The sequence below is a fragment of the Schistocerca cancellata genome, chromosome 1, assembly GCF_023864275.1.
Source record: "Schistocerca cancellata isolate TAMUIC-IGC-003103 chromosome 1, iqSchCanc2.1, whole genome shotgun sequence".
Classification (NCBI taxonomy): Eukaryota; Metazoa; Arthropoda; class Insecta; order Orthoptera; family Acrididae; genus Schistocerca; species Schistocerca cancellata.
The window spans coordinates 705,179,495-705,194,716 of NC_064626.1; the positions used below are offsets into that span (position 1 = coordinate 705,179,495).

Consider the following 15,222-nt stretch of genomic DNA (forward strand, 5'->3'; position numbering starts at 1 on the left):
CACGTATCACACAGCCATTACAGCACCTTCCACGACCACCAGCAGCGTACGTTGGCCCCACATAATGCCACCCCAAAACAGTAGGGAACCTCCACCTTGCTGCACTCGCTTGATAGTGTGTCTAAGGCGTTCAGCCTGACCGGTTTGCCTCCAAACACGTCTCCGCTTGAAAGCATATGCAACACTCATCACATCAGTGAAGAGAGAATGTGATGCAAATCCTGAGCGGTCCATTCGGCATGTTGTTGGGCCTATCTGTACTGAATTGCATGGTGTCGTGGTTGCAAAGACAGACCTCGCCATGGACGTACGGAGTGAAGCTGCGCATCATGCTGCCTATTGCGCACAGTTTGAGTCATAACACAACGTCCTGTGGCTGCACAAAAAGCATTATTCAACATGGTGGCATTGCTGTCACGGGTTCCTCTGAGCCATAATCTGGAGGTAGCGGACATCCACTGCAGTAAAAGCCCTTGGGCAATCTGAGCGAGGCGTGTCATCAACAGTTCCAATCTCTCTCTATCTCCTCCATGTCCGAACAACATCACTTTGGTTCACTCTGAGATGCCTGGACACTTCCCTTTTGAGAGCCCTTCCTGACACAAAGTAACAATGCGGGCACGATCAACCCACGGCATTGACCATCTAGGCATGGTTGAACTACAGACAACACGGGCCGTGTACCTCCTTCCTGATGGAATTGATCGGCTGTTGGACCCTCTCCGTCTAATAGGTGCTGCTCATGCATGGTTGTTTACATCTTTGGGGTGGGTTTAGTGACATCTCTGAACAGTCACTGTGTCTGTGATACAATACCCATAGTCAACGCCTAGCTTCAGGAGTTCTGGGAACGGGGGTGATGCAAACCTTTTTTTTTTATGTGTGTACTTGACTGTATTTTGTCAGCTATTAAATCTACATTATTCATGTTTTACAAAATATACACTACAAATAAATCAATTCCCAAGCAGACTGAGGGTCTCATTTACTTTCGCCATCCTGGGTCTCCGACGGGCTTAGTCCGCCACTGACTCACCATATAGCTGTTTGTTAACCCTGTTTACAAAGTTTAGATACAAGGTCAACTTTGTTTGTGTTTCTGTCAAACAATGACCATCTCTACTACCAGTGTATGAAGGCGTCCTTAAGCTGTGTATTGTCTGTCAGCCAACATAAAGTCTGTGAATTGTTGTAAAAGATACCTCAGTTAAGCTCGGGGAAATGTGAAAATTTCTCACTAAACTGCCATAAGCAGAATATATACAATACAAAAATAAAATCATACTTAAGATATGATTTTTATTTTGCCTGCAGCAATTATAGCTGAAGCAACTGAAATGTTTGCGCGGACTGAGAAGTGATATTCCATGTAGTTAAGATGGAAACTTTAGGCAAATGAAAACTGAAACAGTAGTATAATGATTTTCAGACTATATTAGTAACCTACAGAGAAATAACACCTACACAGAGATGACATCCTGGTCAGAGTGCATCTCATGTAATTTTGTATCCACTACATTTCTCCAAGCAGACATTTGGCTCAATCAGGCTACATGATTTTTTCACAAGTTCACAGTATGAATAACAATAAAAAAAATCATATCTGTAATTCCTAGAATGGTGTTATACCTTCTATAATAAAGAATTACAACTCAATTAATATGGAAACATAAAAATATGGCTGAGGTTTCTTGAATATCAAACAATAAGCAAATGGGCATAGTTTATCCTAGGCTAACCTATTCATGGGCCATCTAGGGGAATTCTTCAAGTGACTATGGATCCCAAACCCCTCATCTGGTTCAGATTCAATGATGACAACTTTGTAATCTGAAAAAGAGCAAGAGGATAACCTATTCACATTCCTTCAGAACCTCTACAACTTCTCCCCCATTCACTTCATCTGGTCGTCATCAATCTTTCCTCGATGTTGACCTCACCTCAAAGAAAGCTACATCAATACCTCTGCCCATATCAAACCTACTAACTCACTGAGGCCTTCACAGATTGTAATTACACTCTCAACCCTGTCAGAAACAGATATCTCATGCCTTATCTCTCCCGTCACTCACCAGCTTCCAAAGTCCCACCGTCTGCCCACAGAGCAGCATTCCCATTATGGCTCAGTACAACCCAGGAATGAAGCAACTGAATTACATTCCACACCAGAGTTTCAACTACCTCGTTATTTCCTGAAACAAGGAATGTCCTACCCACTATCCTTCCCACCTCTCCCACAGTGGTGTTCTGGAGCTCACCTAGCCTACACAATACCCTTGTCAATAACTACTCAACCCCTGCTCCCAACCACTTGCCTTATAGCTCATATCCCTGTAACAGACCTAGATGCAAGACCTATCCCATTGAAAGGAGGGTTAGCTGCGGAACATTCATATCATCTACAAGCTACGTGTGCATGACAACCAGCAAGCTGCATAAATGGGCACCGACAAACTGTGGCCAACGAACAGCTGGATCACCCAGCTGCTACGCACATTGCCCGAGACAGCATTCTTCATTTCAATGACTGCTTCACAGCTTGCGCCATCTGGATTCTTCCCACCAACACCAGCTCTTCTGAACTGTGCAGGTGGGAACTCGCCCTACAATACATCCTATGTTCCTGTAACCTTCCTTGCCTCAACCTTCGTCAGTCACTGTCCTTCACCCACCTATCACCTTCCCTGTTCCCCACTCCAGCACTACACATCCTGCTATTCCACCAATGCACCCACAATCTTTTTATTTCTCTTCTTTTCCATTCCCCACCCTTTGACTACCATCCTAACTGCACCTATCTGCCCTACCTTCTCCCCTCCTCATCCCTGTATGCTCACACACAAGTAGCACTTTACTGTCTTTCACCCCTATCCTGATATCCATCTCCCTTCCTGTCCCAACCACCTCTTGCCCCCATGACGCGCTGTTGTTCGCAGTCTGGCCTCAGTAGCCAATGACAGTGCTTATGTGTGTGAGAGTTGTGTTTGTGTGAATGTGTGTGTATGTTGTCTAATTCAGAAGGTTTTTTGGCCTAAAGCTTACTTGTTTAGCAGTCCTTTTGTTGTGGCTGTCTGTGACTCAACATCTCCCAATATGGTGAGTAAGCAGACATCTTCATCACTAAATTCCATGTTCTTCTGTTGAGTGTGCAGTTAATAGTAACTGATGCAAAACTGATTCATATTTTTTGCATGTGGGATAGTTACGATTCTACAAGATAATTCTTACAATAAAGTAAACACAGCAATCAGCCACCGTTAATAACCTACACTACTGTCTCTATACTACTATATTAAGGCAAGTTGTAGTTTAACATTGTTACCAAAAATCTTGAATAATTCTCACATTTTTATTATATACTGTAGAAGTAGAAAAGATTGTCGGCAATAATACATTCTTTACTGTTTTATGTCAAATTTTTACATGATACTGTAATAAACAATAGGGATGAAAAGGCTATATATATTTTAATATACACAATATATAAACACATATGTAATATGCAATGGGGAAACATCGAACCAAAAATCTTGAAAAGTTCTTTACTGATTTACTTCAGATTGTTACACGATACTCTGATGAACATTGGAGACAGGCCATACATTTTTATAATATAAATATATATGCGACACACAAGAGGGAAACATTGCTATCAAAAATCTTGAAAAGTTCTTGACTGATTTACTTCAAATTTTTACACAATACTCTAATGAACATAGTCTATAGAATGCACATGAGCTACATATTTTTTAAACAATGTACAAGTATTCAGTTAAAACTGACTCCAATTAAGAAAATCCGGTGCTGTGCTCTGATGTGCAAAGGAGCTTCCTCATAGTCAGAGAAATGGTTTCTCCCATATTTTTCTTTCCCATTACATTCATTTTTAAAAAACTGTATGTACAATAATTTGTAATTTTGTTTTCTTCCTCGCAATCTTGGTTTTCACAGAAAAAGAAAGTTCTGAGTATGGCTTATTGGCTTACAATTAGCATTGTACTAGGGAACACAGACTTACAGTAACAATACACAAGGCTCCAGGTAGGGGAAGAAGAAGAGAAGAGAGAGGGGGAATGAGAAGATGGACAAAGATAAGTGAGAGCAGGAGATGGAGAGAGAGATGGACAAGAGGAGACAGAGAAAGAGTGAAGGAGGAGGTGATGGACAGAGAGAAGGGGGAGGAGGAGGAGATGCACCAAGAGAGGATGGGAGGAAATGGATAGAGAGAGGGAAGAGAAGGAGATTGGAATGTGTATCCAACTTCCATATGTATTTAGCAATTGCAAAGCACTGCCGGGTTCATTAGTGCTATATATTTGTAAAAGTTGCGAACTGACAGGTTTATCATCATAAGGCTCTTCACATTAGAATTCTGTATAGTTGATGCTGCATGTAGTATGAAATTTTAAATGTGAACAACTGTATGATGATGAATGTGTCAGTTCAAAACTGATCAAGTGCTATTTGTTCCAAATTAACAGTGGCTGGTTTTACTTTACTGTAAGAATTAATCTCACTATGACCATTTTCAAGAAAATAGCAGTTATGATTCTCTCTGCAATTCCTCACAAACAATATTAGTTTAGCACCTGTCATCTTGTTGTGCAAGTCAGTAGATATACTTTTCACATACATGAGAAACCACAATAGTAAAAATGTATTATTCCAGAAAGAGAGAGGGTGTAAATCAGATCCAGAATGAGGAATATATAACTACTTCTGATACGGTCCCTTCAAATGTTGCAAACACTTCAATACGTGTGGTTTTTCAGCAGTCACTTGTGAATGTTCAGTGTCCCTATCATATATATTATTTCGTAGTTTTAAGTCTTGATTGGAAAGATAGTCTTCACTGCAGTGATCAATATAATAAATGACTAAGCCAATCACTAAATTCAAACGCAATTTGTTTTCCATTTATTGAGTAAGTGCATCACTGAGAACACTTCCTTATTAAAATAGGACTGACAATTGTGACAACTGTTAAATTTAATTGCAATGGAAGGAGACATAGGGGAGAAAATATAGTTGAGAGGTTATTTATGGCCTTTAAAGCCAATAAAACAAGCAGCCTTTACACAGAATTTAGTGGTTAACACAAAACATATACAACAGAATGTGAAACAGCAAACAGTTTTGTATTTTCAAGTGAGTGATCAATGGGTAAATAGTGTATCAACTTTATCAATTAAAATAATAATTTTAAATTTGTTTTATTTTTTCAAAATTTTAAAATTTTATTTTGTAGCTGCAAATGCAGTTTGTACTTTAGTGGCGCAAGCTATGAAATAATTTATAACAAATAAACTTTATCAATAGATTCCACAGTTTTAAATATTCCTTCACATACTATTCATTATCTGAAACATGTGTTACAAAATCAACAGGTGGTGAATATCCCTCATATCTAAGTTCTTCATCTTCAGTTGATCTACTTGTTTCCTGATTGATTGGTGTATGCACTTGTGAAGACTGATTTCCACCTTCATCATCCAAGAGGCTGACCTCATCTTCAATTGAGATACTTAATTCCTGCTTGATTGGTACAGGTAAATGACAAGAGGCTTGTGAAGTTTGACTTTCCACAAGGATATCACCACTGTCACAACTTTCGTCAGAGCATTGTACTTGGTTTTGTACACAACATAATGATGTCACATGAGATATCTGTAAAAATGGCTCAGTTCTACTGTTTTCATTGTTCACAGATGAAATATTTCCAGCATAAGACTGAAGGCGGCATGCTGGAAGAAAGAAGAAGAAACATTATTTTTCTTCATTATCCTATAATATCAAAAAAACAATAAAGAATGGATTGGCAGTTTCCTCTAATCTTACAGCCAAACAAATAAAGGAAAAGACGCGCCCACAGGATATTTCTCAGTAATGTTCTGCATGATACAAGTAACAACCACCTTGCAACTTTTTATGTGTACCTAAAACACAGACGTGACCATATAAACAGTCTCCTAACAATAAAAGCAGCCTGGTAACATTTCAGTACGTGACTTGCATTCCAATGCATATAAATTCAATACATGGTTCAGTATTGCGTTCAACTGCACAGATGCAGCAGGCACACAAAACAATGAGTAGAGTGCATTCATTCATTTCATTCACACACTGTTTTCCATAAATCCCACAATGAAGAGGAGCCTTTAGGAGTGTGGAGTGAGTCAAGTTACACATTAACAGCCAGAATCATAGGAAGAAGCAGGCTACTTCTGTGAAGAAATTATAACTAATGCTAATCTGATCATACTCATAATTATGAGAACTATTACTAGATTACTGTAGTCATGTATATAAGGAGAAAAACAACCACTTTGGGAGGAAAAACTATTGCTCCATTTTTTAAACTAGTCAGCTGCTGTATTTATCTAAAGTGCCAAACAAATCCTTTACTTCATACAGACTACAATCGGATGCCTATACACAGGCAGGATCTAGATCTACCTAATATGAACATTAAAACAATGGAAAGTCCAGGATGGAATAACAACAATATGAAAAGTATAGATTCTGTTTACCACATCATAGCGGAGATGTTAAGCTGCTGACACATACAGTAAAAGAGACTGCTAAACATTTAAGCTTTTGGATAAAAATGTACTCCCCAAAAAAGCACGCACCCACACACACACTGCTGTTTTGTGTGTGTGTTTTCCACAACTGTGCATTGTGACAATATATATTTATTATACAGGGTGTTTCAAAAATGACCAGTATATTTGAAACGGCAATACAAACTAAAGGAGCAGCGATAGAAATACACCGTTTGTTGCAATATGCTTGGGACAACAGTACATTTTCAGGCAGACAAACTTTCGAAATTACAGTAGTTACAATTGTCAACAACAGATGGCGCTGCGGTCTGGGAAACTCTATAGTACGATATTTTCCACATATCCACCATGCGTAGCAATAATATGGCGTAGTCTCTGAATGAAATTACCCGAAACCTTTGACAACGTGTCTGTCGGAGTGGCTTCACATGCAGATGAGATGTACTGCTTCAGCTGTTCAATTGTTTCTGGATTCTGGCGGTACACCTGGTCTTTCAAGTGTCCCCACAGAAAGAAGTCACAGGGGTTCATGTCTGGCGAATAGGGAGGCCAATCCACACCGCCTCCTGTATGTTTCGGATAGCCCAAAGCAATCACACGATCATCGAAATATTCATTCAGGAAATTAAAGACGTCGGCCGTGCGATGTGGCCGGGCACCATCTTGCATAAACCACGAGGTGTTCGCAGTGTCGTCTAAGGCAGTTTGTACCGCCACAAATTCACGAAGAATGTCCAGATAGCATGATGCAGTAATCATTTTGGATCTGAAAAATGGGCCAATGATTCCTTTGGAAGAAATGGCGGCCCAGACCAGTACTTTTTGAGGATGCAGGGACGATGGAACTGCAACATGGGGCTTTTCGGTTCCCCATATGCGCCAGTTCTGTTTATTGACGAAGCCGTCCAGATAAAAATAAGCTTCATCAGTAAACCAAATGCTGCCCACATGCATATCGCCGTCATCAATCCTGTGCACTATATCGTTAGCGAATGTCTCTCGTGCAGCAATGGTAGCGGCGCTGAGGGGTTGCCGCGTTTGAATTTTGTATGGATAGAGGTGTAAACTCTGGCGCATGAGACGATACGTGGACGTTGGCGTCATTTGGCCGTCCAGATAAAAATAAGCTTCATCAGTAAACCAAATGCTGCCCACATGCATATCGCCGTCATCAATCCTGTGCACTATATCGTTAGCGAATGTCTCTCGTGCAGCAATGGTAGCGGCGCTGAGGGGTTGCCGCGTTTGAATTTTGTATGGATAGAGGTGTAAACTCTGGCGCATGAGACGATACGTGGACGTTGGCGTCATTTGGACCGCAGCTGCAACACGGCGAACGGAAACCCGAGGCCGCTGTTGGATCACCTGCTGCACTAGCTGCGTGTTGCCCTCTGTGGTTGCCGTACGCGGTCGCCCTACCTTTACAGCACGTTCATCCGTCACGTTCCCAGTCCGTTGAAATTTTTCAAACAGATCCTTTATTGTATCGCTTTTCGGTCCTTTGGTTACATTAAACCTCCATTGAAAACTTCGTCTTGTTGCAACAACACTGTGTTCTAGGCGGTGGAATTCCAACACCAGAAAAATCCTCTGTTCTAAGGAATAAACCATGTTGTCCACAGCACACTTGCACATTGTGAACAGCACATGCTTACAGCAGGAAGACGACGTACAGAATGGCGCACCCACAGACTGCGTTGTCTTCTGTATCTTTCACATCACTTGCAGCGCCATCTGTTGTTGAAAATTGTAACTACTGTAATTTCGAAAGTTTGTCCGCCTGAAAATGTACTGTTGTCCCAAGCATATTGCAACAAACGGTGTATTTCTATCGCTGCTCGTTTAGTTTTTATTGCCGTTTCAAATATACCGGTCATTTTTGAAACACCCTGTATATATATTAGATATTATTTAAGATGAACAACTAAATGAAAAATACATTAGGTTTAGTTGTGTTCACTACCCAAGTATGAGGGGCGTTTGTAAAGCCTGTGCAAAAATAAAAACTATTTACGTGTTTGGGGGTAAACCTTTTTTATTTTTCAACTTAGTCTCCTTTTAGACTTCTACACTTCGTCCAACACTGTTATAATTTGTTGATCCCTTCTGAATAATAGGAATTGTCCAAGTCTGCAAGATAGCTATTAGTTGCTGCAATCACCTCATCATTTGAATAAAATCTTTGTCCCATCAGCCATTTCTTCAAATTGGGGAACAAATAGTAGTCCGAGGGAGCCAAGTCTGGAGATTAGGGGGGATGTGAAATGAGTTGGAATCCTGTTTCCATTAATTTTGCAACCACAACTGCTGAGGTGTGTGCTAGTGCATTGTCGTGATGGAAAAGGACTTTTCTGCGGTCCAATTGCCAGCGTTTTTCTTGCAGCTTGGTTTTCAAACGGTCGGTCCAATAACTTTGAATAATATGCACCTGTAATAGTTTTACCCTTAACCAGATAGTCGATGAGGATAATAACGTTGAATAATATACACGTGTAATACTGGTAGTTTTACCCTTATCCAGATAGTCCATGAGCATGATCCCTTTTGAATCCCAAAAGACAGTCGCCATAACCTTTCCAGCCTTTTTTGGTGCAGACTCTCCCTTGGTAACCAATTGTTTTGATTGTTGTTTGGTCTCAGGAGTATAGTAACGTATCCATGTTTCAACCACAGTGACGAAACGATGCTTAAAGTCCTGCGGATTCTTCCTCAACAGCTGCAAACCATCCTTGCAAAACTTCACACAATTCCATTTTTGGTCAAGCGTGAGCAATCGCGGAACCCATCTTGCAGATAGCTTTCTCATGTCCAAATGTTTATGCAAAATATTACTTACCTGTTCATTCGAGATGCCTACAGCACTAGCAATCTCATGCACCTCAACTTTTGAGTCATCCATCACCATATCATGGATTTAATCAATGATTTCTGGAGTTGTAATCTCCACAGGGCGTCCTGAACATTCAGCATCACTTGTGCCCATATAGCCATTCCGAAAATTTTGAATTCACTGATAAATTGTTCTAATCGAAGGTGCAGAGTTACCATAATGTTCATCAAACTTCTCTTTTGCCTCCTGAGGCATTTTGCCTTTCATAAAGTAATGTTTATTCACCACACAAAACTCTTTTTCGTCCGTTTTCTGACAGTCACTCAACTTCCTTGATTCACACGAATGCCACACACAAAGAAATAGACCAATATGGCTAAAACTTGGTGTGTGTTCTTTCCAAAGATGCTACTAATTAAACATGACCTCAGTACGTGCCGGTGGTGCCATTTCTTGGACTTTGCACGGACTTTTCAAACGCCCCTTGTATAATGGGAACAGAAACTTTAATGTGAAATACGATATCACTGCAATATTGTTTTCTCTAAATTGATGAAAAAATTTATAGCTGTTCTTTATAAAGTATTAACTAATACATTTACTATATTTAGTTTTGTTGTCCTTACGAAAACGTTTATGCTATACTTCTAAACTCCAGATACAAAATTAGACTTGTAACTAGTTATTATTTCTGGAAACAGATTTTTAGCACTGAAGCAAACAAATTTGGTGGTGTTTAAAAATTACAAATTTTACAAGTTTGGACTGGGAAGGATGGGTGTCAACCAAGTGAAGAAAGCTGCAGTTACCAGAGGAAAGGCAGCGCATGTGCAACCTGTAGCTAGAAGTCAAATGAACTATGTTTTCCAAATTCTGCCCGATGCACTCAGCCATTACAGAACCTAAGGCAAGTATACTATCAAAGCACTTATTCTAATGCAGGGCTTCCCAAACTTTTGAGCTGACAGACCCCTTCTTCAGTCGAAAATCCATAGCAGACCCCTCACCCAAGAGCACAGTAACTTTAAATTTCAGAGCGAAACCCATGGGAACTGAAAGATTCTTAATGCAAATGCCATGTTCCCAATGACACGACACCCCCCGAAAGTATCAATAGTCTTTGGTTTAGAGATGAATGAAAACAACTTGAAATTAACAATCCAATTTGAATTTCCACTGTATCCAGACACCTACTGGTGGATTTACTCCCATTGTTGAACACACTATAGCCTGATTAAAATTACTTGGTAATTGACATTTCACACGTTGCAGCTGCCTTCCTCCAAGAGCAATCAACGTCACGTCCAAACTGTTCGCTGTTGACAAACTATCGCTTGTGACACACACACACACACACACACACACACACACACACACACACACACACGCGCGCGCGCAATCCACAACAACATGGTGCCTTAGACTGCGCGGCCATTCCGCGCGGCTGTGAAGGAAAGAGGCAGACCCATGATTCGGGATACAAACACATCACGAAAGAAAAGAGGCCAAGGAATTGCCTTTAAAGGACTATTGTGACATCAGTTGTGCAATGTACGGGAATACATTAACCCAGTTTACATGCGTTTCCAAAACCGGATTTCGTAAGCCGATGTCCAAGTTCCGCTTTTGGTTGGTCAGGTAAACACTTCAAAATCAATTCTGGAAATCTGCTTTTATAAAGCCATTTTCCAGTTCCACAATCGATTTTCATGCCCGTGTAAACAGCATGGAAAGTCTAGTTATTTTTACGTCTTTGCGTATCTACTGAACGGCAGCTGTCAGTGCACAGCCGGCAGCTAGCAGGTGGTGTTGCAACAGTGTACTGTCAGTTGGTAGCTGGCGACTGGCAGGCGGCGTGGCAACAGTTTAGCCACACTTGACAACTTCAACTACTACTTGGACACTATATCGGGGCAGTCAGCCTCGACTGTAAACAAATTAGGAAAACAACCAAACAGACTTTCTTATTTCTATATAAGAAGACAAAGCATTTCACAGAACGTAAGACTTTTTTTCTCAAAGGAAACAATTCTGGCAGAGGAGGTTTACCTTTAACAAGGTGGCACGTTAAAAGTCCTCATTTGTTTATGCTCACAGCCAGTTGCCACAATATAGTGTCAGAGTAATAGCAAGTAATTGTAATTGAAGTATAGGCAGGGCATACTTTTAACTTAGAGGACGGAATATATTATAAAGAAAAGAAATTAGCTTTAGAGATCATTTCAATTTTCATAACAAAAATATCAATGCCAACAGAATTCAATTAATAATTATTTTGTAAATGATAGATGACAGAAACAAAATTCCTCTAGCGTTATAGTTCAGGTACGTTCACTGAGCATCTACGAAGAAAAATGCTTTCTTCTTTACTGTAGATGATGTTAAGTCCCATAGTGCTCAGAGCGCCATTTTTTTTACAATAGATGAGCCTGTAGGAATAATAATGGAATCCTAATGTGATGGTTGAGGGTGCTTCTGCTGACACAATTTTGAAAAGTTGTGTCCAATTCTTGACAACTGGAGATGGATGTCTGGTTCCGCATCTAAACAGCTTTGTATTTAGTTTTGTGGGCAGCATAGATTGAGAATCTAGATTCACACATGTATGTTGTGGTAAACGAAAGAAGTACATGTTTTGCCTTTTCAACAAGGGGGTAGTATTTCTTGTTATCCAAGTGGATCCAAAAGTGTGAGTAACCGTCAACGTCAAAACTTGATTTCAAGGTAGGGTCTGTGGCAATTTCTATCAACAACCCATATTCATTTGATGATAGAATGTTCAGCTTTTTGGATACAGTGAATGGGTTGACCACCCATTCGTGTTTCTGCAGCTTCTCATCTTCAGCTGTCGGGAAATAATGCTCCAACAATGACATCAAGCTTCGGTGATGTTCCAGGATTTGATGAAACAAATTCTTCCCAAGCACCAATGTTTTGTTTTTAAAAAACTCCTTGAGAAGAGGAAAACACTTGGCCTCCCCCTCCTCGACACTCTCTGCCCAAAAATTGACTTTGCTTGAACTTTGTCAATAGCAGTGACCTTTATTTCACTTTGCCCTTGGAGTGAAATATTCATTTCGTTAATTTTGGAGAAAATATCTGACAAATAGGCAAGTATACACTGCCAATTTTTGTCGTTAATAAGGTCTGCTAATTTGGTGTTATGGTCCAAAAGGAAAGCTAAGACTTCCAATCTTAATTCATACAACTGAGAGAGTGCATTCCCACGTGAGAGCCACCTCACTTCTGTGTGGAGAAGCAGAGTACGATGAAGGCTTCCCATATCTTCACACAGTATTGTGAAAAGTCTTTATTTCAACAGCCTTGATTTTATGTAGTTAATGATTTGAATGGATTCGTCTAAAACTTTCTTGAACAAAACAGGCATTTGTTTTGTAGCTAAAGCGTATCTGTGGCGAGCACAATGACCACTGCCGCAATTCTTGGCATTTTCTTTTATTTTCGTTATTGCTCCAACTGTAGGACCTGTCATAGCTTTTGCACCATCTGGGCACACATCTATGCAATTAAGACTATGACACTTCATTAGTCCTTAAAAAATCATCGAACAGATGGAATATTTCAGCACCTGTTGTGTTGGCAGGTAGTGGTCTGAACAATAAAAGGTCCTCCTCAAAACATCCAGAATATTCATAATGGACAAAAGCCAATAAAAGTGCTAATCCTGCAACATCAGTGGATCCATCTATCTACACAGAAATTGAATTGTGTTGAATGCGAGAAACAAGAGTGTCTTTCACATCATTTGACATGTCAACAATGCGTCTCTTGACAGTATTGTTTGATAATGGCACTGGAGATACAAGCTTTACTGCCTTTTCGTCTAGCATGCACGAAACAATATCACTAACACACGGCTTTATGAGATTTTCTGCAATGGTATGAGCTTTGCCTGTTTTTCCCACTCGATAACTAACCAAGACAGAAGCTTTTAATGAATTTTCATTAATTGTTTTGGCATGAGTTTTCATGCAATTCTGAGAAGCAGCTAGTTCAGCGATCTTCCTTTTGAAAAAATCGATGTCTTTAGCCTGGAAATCCGGGTGAGTACCTTCAAAATGACGGCGCAATTTAACTGGAACACTGAACTGTTCGGAAGGACTCGCACACAAATTACACACTGAGCTTTACCCTCCTTTGTCTCCATAAAGCCCATTTCTAAATAGCTTTCGTTGTATTTACGCTTCTTGGTTATTCCACTTCCAAAGGATATTGCAACCAATGGAGTACTTGCAGCGTTTTCATGTAATAAATCCGGCTGTGGAGCTTCTTGTGATTGTCCTCCCTTGGGCACCCTCCCTTCTCATTCATTTCAACTGGAAACTTCCCTTGTGAAGGCGATGGAGAAACTGCACCCTTCTTCAATGATCCTGACTTCCGCCACCGATCCATGTTAGAAGTAATAAACTAGTCAAAAATCAACTTATGAAATAGGTAGTGCACTGACAAAGCAAGTTTAACATTTAACGATGCCTTGGGCCGTATACAGCCAGCAAGTGCTGTGATTGATCGACAAAGCTCACTCCGCGCATGCGTACGAGGTTTCAGCACATCTAGCACTGTGAGCCGGCACACAAATGATCCCTGTATTGTTGCAAAACAGTCGCAGAGAAGCCGCATTCTCCGACACTAAACTGTGTATGCATTCTCACTTAGGAACCGCAAAGGCTGCTTGGGAATATGACCTGAAGTAAAAGTACACATGTTTTTCACACGAAAAAAAAATAGTGATGAATTTGATGTTCACATTTTTATTCAATAATTTTACTCATTATTGTACACCATTTGGTGAAAGGTGGCCGCAGACCGCCTATAAATAGTCGGCGGACCCCTAAGGGGTTGGTAATAAATCATTATGTACAATTTTTTACTTCTTTATGGCTATAAATAGCAACCACTACTGGTGTCCAGCCTATTCTTGATGTAAAGTCTATTCATAATTGAAGATTGCATTGCTATTCACTTCTGGGTAAGCCAACTTTCTTTTCCTGGTAATACTATGTTTGCATTGCTATTCACTTCTCATTTCAGCTAGCTTTCTGCTCATAGTAGTACTATGTCAATATTATTATTATTAACAACAACAAAAATAAATAATGATGATGATTAATAATAACAATAATACAATGGAAAGCCCAGGATGGTGTGACAGCAACAGCTGTGCCACACAGTTGCTAAACAGATGTCCAACACAATGCGCTTCACTTCAATGACTGCTTCACAATCTACACCATCTGGATCCTACCGACCAATACCAGATTTTCAGAGTTGCACAAGTGAGAACTGTCCCTTCAATATAAAATTAGCTAGTCCCTGCCCTCCACTTATCTAACCCCTTTGCTGCTTCCACTCCAGCAAAACACAGCCTTCTATTCCACTGGCACATCCAGTCCTCTCGCCCTTCTTTACTTTTCTCCTTTTCAACCCCCACCCCCCTCTTCACCTCGTTAAAGTTCCTGACTGCACCTAACAGCACTATCCTATCCCCACCACGTCCCTGCACTCCCACAAGCAGCATTACAGCTTCCCCCACCCCCCACACCACCCTGCTATCCATTCCTCCCTCTCCCATGCCACCTCCATACCCTCGCTGCTGGATTGCTGCTTCCGTCAGGCAGAATACAGTCCACTCACAGTGGCTAGAGACAGTTATCATATGTGTGTGAGTTGTGCTTGTGTGAATATGTGTGAGTGTGTGTGTGTGTTCCTACTTCAGAAGAAGGTCGCCTTTTGGCAGAAAGCTAAAATGTAAAGCAGTCATTTCCTTGTGTCTGTTGCAACCCTATGTCTCTTCTATATGGTGAA

General features: G+C 40.4%; 1 protein-coding gene across 3 annotated transcripts in view; it reads right to left on the reverse strand.

The window, feature by feature from the left end:
- Positions 1-4,793: 4,793 nt before the first annotated feature.
- LOC126184718 (uncharacterized) overlaps positions 4,794-15,222 on the reverse strand; it is a 189,142-nt gene continuing 178,713 nt past the window's right edge. For all 3 annotated transcript variants that reach the window (XM_049927254.1, XM_049927245.1, XM_049927264.1), the window contains one exon: positions 4,794-5,744. In XM_049927254.1, coding sequence (XP_049783211.1) covers positions 5,350-5,744 — 395 coding nt within the window. In that variant the 3' untranslated portion in view covers positions 4,794-5,349. The remainder of the gene's footprint in view (positions 5,745-15,222) is intronic.